The sequence below is a fragment of the Chrysoperla carnea genome, chromosome 3, assembly GCF_905475395.1.
Source record: "Chrysoperla carnea chromosome 3, inChrCarn1.1, whole genome shotgun sequence".
Lineage (NCBI taxonomy): Eukaryota > Metazoa > Arthropoda > Insecta > Neuroptera > Chrysopidae > Chrysoperla > Chrysoperla carnea.
The window spans coordinates 64,745,527-64,760,415 of record NC_058339.1 but is presented as its reverse complement, the minus strand read 5'-3'; the positions used below and the strand labels follow the sequence as shown (position 1 = coordinate 64,760,415).

At 29.8% G+C, this 14,889-nt stretch overlaps 1 protein-coding gene across 1 annotated transcript; it reads right to left on the bottom strand.

The window, feature by feature from the left end:
- Nucleotides 1–1,247: 1,247 nt before the first annotated feature.
- LOC123296601 (xanthine dehydrogenase-like) lies at nucleotides 1,248–13,455 on the bottom strand. The gene is made up of 19 exons (XM_044878140.1): nucleotides 13,327–13,455; nucleotides 10,898–10,941; nucleotides 10,653–10,831; nucleotides 10,048–10,588; nucleotides 9,758–9,984; nucleotides 9,595–9,697; nucleotides 9,402–9,532; nucleotides 9,041–9,331; nucleotides 8,680–8,970; nucleotides 8,252–8,564; nucleotides 7,613–7,796; nucleotides 7,172–7,551; nucleotides 6,845–7,035; nucleotides 5,836–5,994; nucleotides 5,648–5,776; nucleotides 2,825–2,955; nucleotides 2,256–2,602; nucleotides 2,079–2,192; nucleotides 1,248–1,324 (listed from the first exon to the last, which is right to left on the bottom strand). Exons 1-19 carry the CDS (start codon nucleotides 13,335–13,337, stop codon nucleotides 1,254–1,256), a joined length of 3,837 nt encoding a protein of 1,278 aa, XP_044734075.1. The 5' UTR covers nucleotides 13,338–13,455; the 3' UTR covers nucleotides 1,248–1,253.
- Nucleotides 13,456–14,889: the final 1,434 nt, after the last annotated feature.

The window sequence follows — 14,889 nt, the reverse complement described above, 5'->3', positions numbered from 1 at the left end:
GTAGGACCTACGTTGTAATTATAAGGTATAAAAGCGGAAAAATTACAATTTTTGCTACTGGTGTATACAAACTAAATGATCTGTATGAATCCGAAAGACAAGAGAGCAATAAAAAACAACGTAACTAAACAATTAGTTACATGAATAGAATTTGTCACATACCAATTTCTTTAAAATCCTTACTCCCAGAAAAAAACTACAAAAGTTTCCCCAAATCAAAATGCAAATTTCCAAATCAAATATATTTAAAGAGCAGAAATTTCGAAGAGTTAAGATAAATCTAACTGTAAATGAAACCAGAGATACAAGAGCACACATTTTTATAAGCCAAGACAGTAAAGGTTAACTGATAATAATCTAGTAAGATAAGTAGAAACAACTGCTTTTAAGCCTAAAAAAATTATTAGTGAATAGATGATCAGTTTTGTAATTACCAACAATGCCAAACCTTGTAGAATTATATCGCGAAGAAGAATGCCTATGGAATTGTTTTATGATATTTCATAAAAATGAAACCCGCGGCAAAAAATACTACAAGTGACTGAGTTAATTGCTAAAATATTCTGTAAAGAAAGTGGTGGAAAAAAATTATAATTTGCGCTCTCGCGGAAAAACAATGATTTTTACGAAAAAATTTTTCAATCAAAAGTTGCTTATTTTTTTTATAAGGAACAACTTTTACTTTTAAACTATATTGTTTTTTCTCTTACAAGATGGGTCCTACGGACCCAAAATCCAATCGATCTATATTACTCATTTACGAGATAAAACTAACTTTTTACAGACTGGCAGACAAACGGAATTAGATTAGTTAGGTGATTTTATGAACACCTTAACCAAAATTTTGCTCGTATCATCAATATTTCTAAGCGTGACAAACTTGGGACTACAATTAGTATAACTTGATATATATTTCATATACACAGGTATAAAAAGTGAAAATTACATTTTACCAAAGGGCAACATATATTTCCTTGAATTAGCAATATCAACTACTTAAATCTGACTGGTTCAAAATTTCCTATAAATGGTTATAAATCAAGGAACATTAAATAAAACCCAACATATATTATTTAAATGAAAAACAATACCTCTACAAATCTCTAGTATATATAGAGGTGAAATATATATATATTTAGTATATTCCAAAATTATCAACAATATATAATATAATTAATTACTAATACTTAATAAAAATATTTACTTAAATTACTAATGATATATAATTATAACGTAGAAAACAATGTATAAAATTATTTTAATTTGAAGTTTTGATAATTTAATTTTGAATTTAGTAAAATACTGCTGGTTGATGTTGGTCCATCTGAAAAGAAAAAAAATGTAAATTAAAACAAACAAAAGTATGGATTATATATAGAAAAATCTAACCCGCTGTTAAAAATTTACATCATTTATACTTTATTTATTAACTTCAATATCGAAAATTAAGCTCGAAGTATTAATGCAGCAGAAAGTGAAACTAAAAAAAAGTTTTATCACTCATCCACACAATGCAAATAGGTTAATGCAATATACGCATACAATTTACTTGAATGTAATAAATATTGCGTGTATTGTGCTTGGGAAATAACAACATAGTCATATAATATTGAACATACTTTAAAATGATCACCCGATTATTAGGAAGAAATACCTTTAGTTAATTTCCGCGTAATGCGTGTACAGACACGAAACAGATTACGATTGTATTTATAAAGATAAATCTAAATGGAACGAAGAAGATTGTATTTTGTGGCTTTTACAGATAATCAAAGCCAAGTTAGTCTTTAGAGTGAATTTTAAAGCATAGGCTCCCATTAAAATAACATATGGAATACAAAAATCCGTATCCAAAACATTATTAGTTTATAACATATTGGAAATGGAAAAGATAAGAAAAAGATCGTATCTTGTTTTATAGTACGTATCAGGCAAGAGAAAAAATTTGTTCATACGCAATGTTTATACAACCGTAAATTATTTAAATACACAGCGGGTGTTCATACGTAGCCTTACTTCTCGGAAAACATTTACAGGAAAGTCGTAAACATGTTCTGCGAAAGTCCTGAATTACTTACCAAATGGGAACCAAGGATCTACTGTGGGATTATTTTCTGCCCGTATTTCATAAAGTGCATTACGTATAGCAAATGCTACGGAAACACTCATGCAAAGCGGTGGCTCTCCAGTAGCTGAAAACAACAAATTATTCTCTCAAATTAAAAGAGCATTGTTTTCAAAAAATTCATCTAAACCTTTTGATCGTAGAACACCAAGCGGGTTTGGTGCATTTTTCCTAAATTCGATACGCCAATCAATTGGTATATCCTTTAAACCAGGTGGGTGATAATTCCATGTTCGTGTATTCAATAATCTTCCGTCATTTTTATCGTAATCAATATGTTCTGTCAACCAATAACCCAATCCCATTACAAATGCACCTTCCACTTGTCCAATATCAACTTCTGGACTTAAACTTTCACCAGTATCTTCTAATAAGTCCACTCTATTAATTTGTACTACACCAGTTAAAACATCAAGTTCAATTTCAGTGTAGGTCACTCCATATATTTCATAATTTTTTAATTCCTTTGGTGTAACTCTAAAATTGGAAATATTTAAAATAAAAATTTTTCATGTGAAAACGTAATTTGTTTATAATAACTAAGCGTTACGAATAGAAACGTTATAATGTCTCTATGAACCTTCACTAATTTCATCAGATTTAAAGAACCAAATGAAAGTGCCTCCTATTTGTATAGTCAAAAATCCAAATTGAATTCGCAGCCCTTAGTTACTCGAAAAATCTACAACAAATACATACTGATATACAGCATTTAAATCAATTCCAAATTGACCACTTGATCGGATCATATTAACCCAGTCGTATTTTTCCATACTTTTTTTTACAGGTTCCAATCGCTCCAATAACATCTTACATGCTTGCATGGTTGCCTGAACAGAAGTATAAATTATTATCAAATCACCATTCATCTATTTGTAACATCTTTTATATGTTGTAAAATTGAAAATAATTTATTAAAAATGTTTTTATTATGAAAGCAGGCCCGAATTCAGAAATTTTCCGCCTCTAGCTAATACGAAAATTTCCCCATCCTCCCCCTCAAAACTTTTTCATTGATGGTACAACCTTTCTGAGACCAAATATATTACTCTGCTACATGGTAAATACGGGCCTGTATGAAAGAATTGCAATAAGTTAGGGACACCCAAAAAATATGCATGTTTATTCTCATCTCCTTTTACAAAGAGAGCGTCAAATTTAAACAGCCATAGTGATACTAAATCTGAATCCGTTCCTTGACTTGGTTAATAACCACAAAAAAAGTAATATTTCACCATGGAAAAAGTGTTTTAACGTAAAACCCCTTTATAGATTTAAAAGTGCCGTTAAGTAGTTCCCACCTCTTGTCAAATGTTTAAATGGAATAATAGTTGGATAATTAAAGTAATATGTTAGGTACCTACATACATGCATAGCTAAATAGCCTAAAGCCTAATGAGATTGCATATAATGTAATGCGGTTCAGACATAAACGAATATTTGATAACACACATAATTATAAACTTTTAATTGTTATTGAATAAAAAAGTATAAAATATCCTTCGGGAATATTTTTAGTTTTAGTTATACTGTTAAACTGCAAATGAAATTGTTAGAAATATAAATATAAATAATTAAAGGAGCGCCCGTCATATTTACCCAACGCGATTTCAATAAATATTTCTTAAATTGATCGGAAAATCCTCTGAACGAATTCAATTTTCGTATTTTTAGTATCATTTATACTGTAGGAAATAAAACATTTGACCGAAAAATCAACTCCTCGTCAGGAGGTTTTTATGGGAGCCGGTCGAAAATGTTTTCCTGAGTGTACTTAACAAATTCATATTCATGCGAACTTGTGGTTTTTCGATTTATCATCATGGGGTGGGTCAGAACTACCCTACTTCCGGACACCACATTCTATTTATTTTACATTTAAAACAAGAGAAAACAAACAATTGACTGAGTTAATTGTCGAAATACCATGTATGGACAGTGTTGATTACTCTGTCTGATACTATAACTGATATAACCATAACATACATACTATACAATTTTGTGCTCTCACGGGTAAACAGTGATGTTTACGAAAAAATGTTGTTTATAAGGAACATTTTTTACATTTAAATTTTTGTTCTATCTCTAACGGTTTACAAGATAGGTCCTACGCAGCAAAGACCCAAATGACTTTATCACGCACCCCTTAGAAAAATTCGAAAAAATCGTAAAAAATTATTTGTTTCGGAATTTAATGAAACTGAGTATATAAGGTAATTTTGACCCAAGAAATTCAAAAATCGAGTTTATTTGGCAATTGGCCGAGTAAATTTCGAAAAAAACGATATTTCGCATCGATTTCCGGTATTATCTCGAGAATTATTCGCCCAATCATTAAATGAATCCGATTTTTGTATTTTTTGGGTCAAAATTACCTTACATACAGAGTTTTATCGAAATTGGAGACGATAAATTTGTATCGATTTTTTGCAATTTTTTCAAGGGGTACCCCTTAGAAAAATTCGAAAAAATCGTAAAAAATTATTTGTTTCGGAATTTGATGAAACTCAGTTTATAAGGTAATTTTGACCCAAGAAATTCAAAAATCAAGTTTATTTGGCGATTGGCAGAGTAATTTTCGAAAAAAAACGATATTTCGGATCGATTTCCGATATTATCTCGAGAATTATTCGCCCAATCGTTAAATGAAACCGATTTTTGTATTTTTTGGGTCAAAATTACCTTATAAACAGAGTTTTATCGAAATTGGAGACGATAAATTTGTATCGATTTTTTGCAATTTTTTCAAGGGGTACCCCTTAGAAAAATTCAAAAAAATCGTAAAAAATTATTTGTTTCGGAATTTGATGAAACTCAGTTTATAAGGTAATTTTGACCCAAGAAATTCAAAAATCAAGTTTATTTGGCGATTGGCAGAGTAATTTTCGAAAAAAACGATATTTCGGATCGATTTCCGATATTATCTCGAGAATTATTCGCCCAATCGTTAAATGAAACCGATTTTTGTATTTTTTGGGTCAAAATTACCTTATAAACAGAGTATGAGATATAAGAAAAATACTTATGAGATATAAGAAAAATAATGCGGATTTCCACCGAAAACTCGTTATTGATAAAAATTAAAATTATTTTGTGGTTCCGGTCAAAAATTTAATCTGAAAACCATTAAATATTATATTTTGAACGATTCTAAGTTTTTTTTTTTTTTGATTCCTGACAATTTTTACCGAACTTCACCGTTTTCGATATAATATAAGCGTTTAAAAAAATAAAGTACAAATTTTTGTCGAATCGTTATTGACATAATATAAAGATGATTTTGTGATTCTGGTCAAAAATTTGATTTGAAAATCTTTTATTTGAATGACTTTATATTTTGGACAGTTATAAAGATTTTTTAACTCTTAACATTTTTTTATCTTAGCTCACCGCTTTCGATATATAATTGCGGTTGATCTTCTGACGAGGAGTCGATTCCTTAGTTAGACTGTTTTTTCGGTTTTATTTCCTCGATTATTAGTAAAATATATAATTGGTAAAAAGTTTATGAGATAAACTTACAAAACAAACACTTTCACTTCCACCGCTACCTCCGGTTGGCGGACTATTTGGTGCTGTCAATACACTTGACGGTTTTATTTGTATCATATCCAAATCAATACCTAATGTATGTGCAGCAACTTGTTGCACCTGAAAATTAATAAATTCAGTTACTAAGTTCTTAACCAAAACATATACGTTGTTCTCACTTTTGTATTAATTCCTTGTCCCATTTCGATACCTCCATGTGTAATACATACACTTCCATCGCCACCATAAATTGAAACCAATGCATAATAAGATCCAAAATATGCAAATGAATAATCCATAATCACTTGACCTATTGCACGCTTCCTCCAGCGATTATTCTACAAAATAATCATTAAGGTGATACATAGAGCCTATCTTTAACACTCGGGCCTAATTTCATATTTAGGGGAAAAAGGTTTATAAGTGAACCATTTAAGCCATCCTATATATTTATCGATAGATGGTTTCCACGTGATCGAATTAATCGTTCAAAAAACACTTATGGCGATGTATAAGCTATTTTGTGTTTCGTAGCAAAAATATTAATTTTATTGCTTATGATCTATGATAAGAAAAACTTCAACGTTCAATATATTTTTTTGTGTTAGTTTTCGCCGACTGGTTGTTTTACTCTTAGCTTCTGTTGACTTTTAATAATACTATGACACATTTTGATCAGCGTATAATAAATTTTAAGGTCAGTTTTTATTACGATATTCAAATATGTGTTTAGGAGCAAAATGTCCCCCTTTATATACGTTAAAATGATCCCTATTTTGTGTGTAAAATTATAATAGGTAAAATGATGTCCCATGCGGGTCTTTAATGTGTTCATTTAGATGATTTTATCAGTAATTTTTCTTTTCATACTAACCGTTGATGTAATGTGAAAGAAAAATGAACAGAAAAATTAATATTTTATGCTAACCGTTTGGTAAAAAATGGAATGGGATTATTTTACCTACCTATTCTTTCAATGTCAGTAAAATTGGCATACCACTATTGCAACACTTGAATAAAGAAACAAAAAATATTTCGACATTATACATATCTCGAATAGTTTGGTTATAAATTACATTTTTTCTTAGGGGGTCATTATAGACCACCTTCCCCTAAATCCTTGAAAATTTTGACTTAATCATATTTTTCTCCAGTTGAGAATAAACAGTATAAATTCTATATACATACCTTATTAAATTCCTGAATTTCTTGTTTTCTAAGTTCAATATCAGTTCTAGACTTATAATCCTTCACCATATTTGGTAAAGTTTGCTCGGTAGAAAGTGCATTCTGGAAACGAACAAATTCAGAGTCTTTTTTCACGGTTACAGCGATATGTTCCATTATTTGTTCGGTAAGAGCAAATGCTTCAGTTGAAGCTGCAAAATAGAAATTAAATATTAAAAGAAACACTGATTAAATTCTATAAAATGTTATAAAACCTGATACTTTTTTCTTGGAAGGAATATTTCTGAAAATTTATATTATACAGTTCTTATTAATGTATATACTTACAGGGCGCTCGACACCATGTATGAGGTGTAACATCAGTTAAAACTCCATGTGTTTTTATATTCCATGTTTGTGTATCATAAAAGTTTCCAAGAAAACCTAACATATGGCCTGTAGATACTTCATTTGCTGTACATCCATAATTCATCCAAATTGATAAATCCATATGCTGTATTTTACCATTATCATCGACTCCAACTTCATAATCAGCCGAACATGGAAATCTTTTACCCATTGTTTCCATATTATCCTCCAGAAGCATACGAGAATATACCGGGCGGTTTAATTTCGTTGCGGCAACAGCTGTTGCACATGCAATTAAACTTGGTAACGTTAATTTAGCACCATAACCCCCACCAAGTCGGCGTACGTTTAAATTAATACTAAAATAAATTATTATGTTAAAATTTTATAAATATAACTTGTTTTGATTTGTTGAATTACTTTTTTAAAGGTATGTTACATGATTTTGCAATGGCGATTTGGACGTAATCCATCCATTGTGTGGATGAAAAAACATCCATTCCATCCTCAATTGGAACACATATACATGTTTGAGTTTCCATTGTTAAATGATATTGTGCCCCAATATCAAATGTGCCCTTAACCACATGCTTGATGTCAGTACCTGTAGAAATAAGTATTAAGCAACTAATTTCATTTTCACATTGCACAAATTCACCAAAAATAATAATTTTTTTGAACAATTTAAATATGTTCTTAATTCTGTTTAATCTCTAAATAAAAGAATACATCGCCTGGAGTTAGGTCAACTTGAGTGAGTTCTGTTTTAGGTAATAAAAATTATATCGCTTGAGTACACATGCATCCCCACATTGCCACAGAAATATTCCTTGGTATTTCGAACTTTCAATAATTTTTCGACTGTTTCAAGAATTGCATTATTGTGGCGTCTATGAAAGAAAGTTTTTCCTTCCTACTGAAATCACAGTAATATTGTAACCAGATAATTATATTCAAAGATCTGAAGCTCGCAAAGCTCCAGAGTCCAGAAAGATGTACCTTCTTTTAATTACCAAATAAATCGGCTGATCTCCCTAAAATACAATTATTTAAACTCACCTTTGCTGGTTGGTTCTTTTTGTACTTCAACTTTAATTCTAGGATTATTCGGTATTTTTAATGCATCCCGAACTGTATATACATTAATTCTATCACTGGGAGGTGCTTCATATTCTAATTCTACCAATTTTGCTGCTTGTCGAGCAATTTGCTCCGTTTCTGCAATAACTAAGCCAACTAATTGACCATTATATTTAACTTCGCCTTCACAAAATATTTCAGTTTGATATGTATATCCCATTTCTAATACATTAAATCCATTTCTACCGGGAATATCTTTACTTAGTATAATATCAATAACTCCGGGCATTTTCTGGAATAAAATTTATAAAATACACAATACAATAATCACATCAGGCCAAGAGTAATTTAAGGGTGGATATTTGTTAAATGACTAACTGTATTTTTAAAACAAAATTGTTAATTACCAAGGCATTTTCTGTGTTAATCTTTTTAATTTTTGACCCAGGAGTAGCACGAGCCAAGATAAATGATGAAAATGTATAATTTGCACGTGATGTATCCTCATCAACCACAAATCTTGCTTCTCCTGAGCATTGTACCAAAGCTTCTACTTTTGGAATAGGTTGTGTTAACGGATACGATTTTTCATTAGTTACATAATCTTGCTGTCCTTTTGAAACAGGCCTATCAAATTTAGGAGCACCACTTTGATATTTTGGATGAATTAAATTTTTCGGTGCAGTATTTAAAACAAACTGAAATTAAATGAATTTTTAGTTGAAATTATTTGCTCCAATATAGTATAAGAAATAAAACGATACTTACCTTGTAAAAGAGATTAATTGCAAGTTGTTTTCTTGCTTCTGGTACAGGATCTGGAGGAGAAATATCACATTTTAATTCCTTGTCTAAACTCTTACACACTGCCTGAATTGTGTCGTTATCGTATAAGTTTCTGCCAACAAGTAACTTTTCAGTCTCACTTGCGTGAACAAAATCTTCATTAATGGCCCCATAAACAATTGTCGCATCTAGTACTTTGTTCTTATCGTCCGCTAACTTGATACAAAATCCAGAATTGACAATAGCGTGAGTGTTTTGTGCCCGTGGCATAATCTAAAAAAAAACAATTTTAAAAGAATTGGTTTTATGGAATTAAAATGGTTATTTTCGTTTTGGTTATTACTTTGTAAGTTTGAAATGCGTAATTTCCTACTAATGGGTAAAACGTCACACCGACTATAACTCGACCATCCATATTCAAGTCCAGAAATTCTTTAGGTGATACAATTTGTTCCGTTGTATCGTCTTTAGAAACTGAAATTCAGTAGTAAGTTGAAATTATTTACGAATGTATTCAAACTGGAAAGTTTACTTACCAATAGTTAATTTGGCTCCAAAGGTTTCCAATGTTAAAAATATATCAGATTGAAATCTTTTATAGCCATGCTTTAATGCTAAATTTCCAGCAATAGTTCCAATCTAAAAGCAAAACGAATAGTTAACATAAAACTGAAAATTGATTTAAAAATTAATTCATACATTTCGCACAGGTACATTTGCAACAAGATCCCAATGATCAAAAACTTCTTTCAAATAGGCAAATTTAGGTTTTTCCCTAGAAATTTTCAAAAATAATTTCATGGCTTCCGTTAAGGATGTATTTGCGCCCAATTTTATTTCCGTTTCAGAAATATTTAAACAATGAAGTTCTTCTACTGAATTGACGTCAATGTAAACTGAAATATCAGGATCACGACGAACGACACCTTTAAGAAAACATTAAATTTACAACCAAATTAAAAAATACCATATATTCAATTTAAATTTACCATGAGCCGTGTTTCCAGCAACAAGCCTGTACTTATTGTTATTAATACTTTTTAACACTTCAAGTAATTCAGATAATTTAAATACTTTGTACCATTTTTCATTTGCAGTACAAATATAAATATATTTTTGAGGGGAATATTGCTCAATGTAATTTGGACTCTTTTTCTGACATTCTTTTGCACAATATGTTCCAGTCTTTGAGCAGATACTTAATTCTTCTAAATCTTGGCATTTATCCAACAGTTTTCGATCTGCATCAACTGTTAATGTTTTGAACCCATCAGCAATTGAACGATAACCAGTACATCTGCATATATTTCCACCAAAGGAATTTTCAACTTGTTTTTGGGTTAATCCTTTCCCTTCAGATTGATATAACGAATACATGTTCATAACCATACCCGGTGAGCAGTAACCACATTGTGTGCCATTAAATTGAGCCAACCGTTTTTGTACGACATTATATCCCTTCTTTTTATCGCCAATCCCTTCAATTGTTGTAATTTTCCAGCCATCACAAGATAAAACTGTAACCAGGCACTATAAGAGATAACTTTATAAATATAAACTACATATTTTTAAATGAAGTTTTATATGCTTTTACCGAATTGACCCCAACAATAGAACGATTTTTTGTAATTGGGTGATCAAATTCAGCAGTGACTAGACAACTTCCACAGCCTCCTTCTAGACACATGAATTTCGTTCCTTTTAATTGAGCTACATTTCTGATAAATGTATTTAATGAAGTAGTTGCAGTTATTTTGACTCCATCTGGTTTCACTAAAAACATTTGAGAAATGAGTAACTAATTCTAACGTGTATTATACCTCATTTTGCCAAACGTACCGGTGTAAGTTTGTCCATTTATTGTAAATGAAACTTGATCCGACCTAAAAGAATACATTCTTAATAATTTTTCTAGTAATAATCTCTAATTAACTACAAAACTTGTCTTCAGCAAAAATAATTTTATGTAACAAAAATATATGATTTTAAAAACTGCAGGGGCAAAAAAATTAACTAAAAGAGGGCCCAACAGTCATTTCATATTTCAAATTCATTTCATATGTATATAAAATTGTAAAATGATTGAAAAATTGTAAATATTTTGAACAGCGATCGTTTTTATATGTCTTTTAAAAGTGGACTAAAATACGATAATTTTATCAAGGCTAAAGATAACAATGATTTTTTTGTTAATTTTAATAGTTAATTTAAATTACGAAACTTATTTTACAATTCGGCCATTGAATTAAATTTTTTTAATGTAAAATATAAATAAAATATAAAAAAATCAAATTTTTTAAAAAAATTCAAAGATATAACAACTAAATAACAAGTACTTAACATACTTATTTTAATATCGCATATATTGAATTAATTAAATATATTTAGTTAAAAATAATGTAAAACTTTTATAAGGTAAAATTCGTCATTGGGCATGAATAATTTTCTCGTGGAAAATTTTTCCATGATTCCGTTTCAAAAAATGCTCCTGAACGTAAAAGTGCAGGTTGCCGGTGGGAACCCAGTAAGGTATTGTTTAAATTAATTTTTTTTTAATCAAATAAATAAGGTAATTGACAAAATTTACAAAAAAAGGTCTTAGATATTTTGAAAGATATTCTAAACTTTCCAATTTTCGAGTAAAAAATTCATAAAATTTGAAAAAACGCAATTTTCACAATTTTTATCCTTCAAAATGTGTATGAAAAAATCAGATTTTTAATATATATAAAATTTTTATTTGAAGTTTAAAGCTTACTAAACAACATCCCTCACAAATTTATGGCCTAATTACATTTTTAGTGCTTGATTGTGAATTGTTTAGTGAGTGCGCGAAAAACCACCCAAAAATAACGATTGGAAAACCCGTTCTTCCAATTTTCCGGAAGGTTGCGTTGTCGAAATGTTAATTTGACTTTATTTTGAATCGATTGGTGAAAATCCCACCTTTCTAGCATGTATAGAACAGAAAATTGTTATTTTTTGGTGGTTTAATCTCTTAACAATTAACAATCAAGCACTTAAAATGCAATTAGGCCAAAAAATTTTCCCGGATATTGTTGAGTGAGCGGGATATTGTCATTTTTTGCGAATGTCAAAAAATATGTGAATTCGTGAATATTCGGCACATCACTTACCTTGATATATGAAATATATATCAAAGTATACTAATTTGATTTTGTAAATGAGCAACATAGGTCAAACCGTTAGAGATATAGAACAAAAGTTTAAAATATGTTTCTTATAAAAAAATAAACAACTTTTGTTTGAAACATTTTTTCGTAAACATCATTGTTTTCCCGTAAGTGAGAAAATTAGAGCAAAAATTTGGTGTCCATTTTATCCAAGACTATAAAAGATAAAGAGACGAATTTTAAGTATATTCAACCAGTGGTTCTTATGAAAAAAAAAAAAAAAGGTTTTTAAACAAATGGTGGCTGAAAGGCCATGAAATTATTGGGTTTTTCAACTTTTATAATTTACTAAAAATAATGCAACCACTGATGTTCAACATGGTCTATGCGTATCTCAACAATTTCCATCTATATATTCAACGCCCGCTGAAACAAAGTTTAAGCCTGTTAGCGTAGTTCTAATTTAGGCTACCGGTTTTGGCACGGCGAATGATTTTTCCAATACCGTACCCGACAATAAAACTTTCGCAGTTATACTTATTTTAATAATGTAATACACAATGCGAATGCTGAATAATTGAAAATTTTTGTGTCCTGTAGCTTATAATAACATAAAAATCAGATGTAGTTTTGAGTGTTTAGACTTATAGAGTATGACATTTATATATTACTTATACACTCCAGAAAACAATTTAAGTGTCAATTTTTTATAAGAGTCAACAAAAGTCAAGGCTAAATTCATATAATTAAAGAAACTTATTAAAATAATTAAAGAAAGAAATAATTAAAGTTTCGTGTGCGTGATTATACTTTCTGGAATATTAATAGCAAAGTGGATTCCATTTGAAACTATGTAAACGCTATGCTACTGAGACATTGCGTTTTCAATCTAAACGAATTATCCGAAAAATGCCCCAAAGTATATTCTCAATATTGTTTTAAGATTTATTTTCAAACAGATTCTCTGCCATGTTCCGCAAAAAAATTGGCTCATTCGCCGGATAAACAACACAAACTATATTATATTTTTAAAACTAAATGAAATTATATGTTTAAAATAATAATTAAAATAACTAATAATAAATAATAATAAAATTATATTTTTAAAACTAAAAGAAAAAAATTAAAACTTACGGTGGTTCCATTTTACTTATTTAAATTAGGTATATTCTCAATAAATTCACCAAGCAAATAAATTAAATCACAGACTAAATAGATTACACAATAACAAAACTTGTATTTATTAAATCATGGGTGTAATAATTTAGTTTTTAATAACAGATTTGATTAGAGAGGGGATATTGTTAGCAAACAAATATTTGCTTTGTCATTTTTTGAATGAAGTATTTTAAATGTTTAGAGATGTTCCATAAAACATATTGCATTCGTGAAGGTCGTGTTAATAATTTGAAAAAATTAGATAATAATAGTAATAACATACTTGAGAAAAAACTTGGAAAATAAGAGAAAGCCCGTTAAAACTCTGCTAAAAATTTAAAAGTTTGTTATTTTATCCAAGCAAAAACAGAATTCTATAATTTGCAAGTGAAATGGATGTGTGTATAACATATCGAAAAATTCGTTCCACATTTGTCAGACCCTTAATGCTTTTTGGCCATTCATTGACTCTGTGCCAATGGTTTTTGTAGTCCTCGTGTTGTCTGCTTTCATTGACAGAAACTTCTTAAGCGGGAAATTGCCATGTTTCTGTATAAAATAAACTCATTATTTCTACCTTTTTTCTACTTCTTAACTCTGGGCCATTCATTGACTCTGTGCCAATGGTTTTTGTAGTCCTCGTCGTTGTCTCCTTTAATTACAGAAACTTCTTAAGCGGGAAATTGCCATGTTTCTGTACAAAATAAGCTCCTTATTTCTACCCTTTTTCTACTTCTTAACTTTATGTTTTTCTGATTTGAGTTCTTTCATAAAATTTTTAAAGTAAGTATTGCAGAGCTAACAAAATAGTAGCTGTTTCCAAAAACGGAAACAGAATTCTCATCATTCGGAATTCTTGCCAATTTTCCTTCGTTCCGGTCGAACCCAATAAAATTTATTGATCACGACGAAACGAGAAAAGAAGGGACAGTTATCGTTTTTGCTTTTTGAGATCTTCGTTAATCTTTAAGGGTGTACGAGCACCATACAATTTTAAAATAAAAAGCTTGATTTTGCTAGGGGGGGGGGAGTTTTAAAATGCTCGATTAATAAATAAATAAATAACTTCAAAATTAGGCATATTTATCATTGATTTTATGGTAAAACGGTGGATAGATGATAAGTTTTCATACATTTCTAATAACCTAGTCGGTGGAAAAATAAAGTCTGTAAAAATTGTAATTTGAAAATAATGAAATAGAAGTGTTGCATAGAATTTTTGATGTAGAAAAAGCTAGTGGATAAACAGGCAGACAGACAGAACCGGATAGTGAATTTCTTGTATATTATGTATAAATAATAGGTAACAATCATTGTATAAATAGGTATACAAGTAATTTTTGATTTTTGAGCTGAAATTGCGATTCTAATCAAGCTTAAGAAAACTGCGATTATTAAAAAAACTGTGTAATATTCGACTCCAGTTCCTAAATAACTGACGCCACAGATTTACCGTCATACAAACAAGAATTTTAACCTTTTATTAAAAGTGTTAATTTTTTTGAGATATTTGTGGACGGCGGACAGCAGGCATGGGAC

What these genes read in the sequence shown, in the direction of transcription:
- LOC123296601 (XM_044878140.1), bottom strand. An exon ending in AAATGGACAAACTTACACCG is followed by an intron (nt 10,832 to 10,897) that starts GTACGTTTGGCA and finishes AAATGTTTTTAG; the next exon opens with TGAAACCAGATGGAGTCAAA. An exon ending in AGATCCTTGGTTCCCATTTG is followed by an intron (nt 1,325 to 2,078) that starts GTAAGTAATTCA and finishes TTTTCTTTTCAG; the next exon opens with ATGGACCAACATCAACCAGC.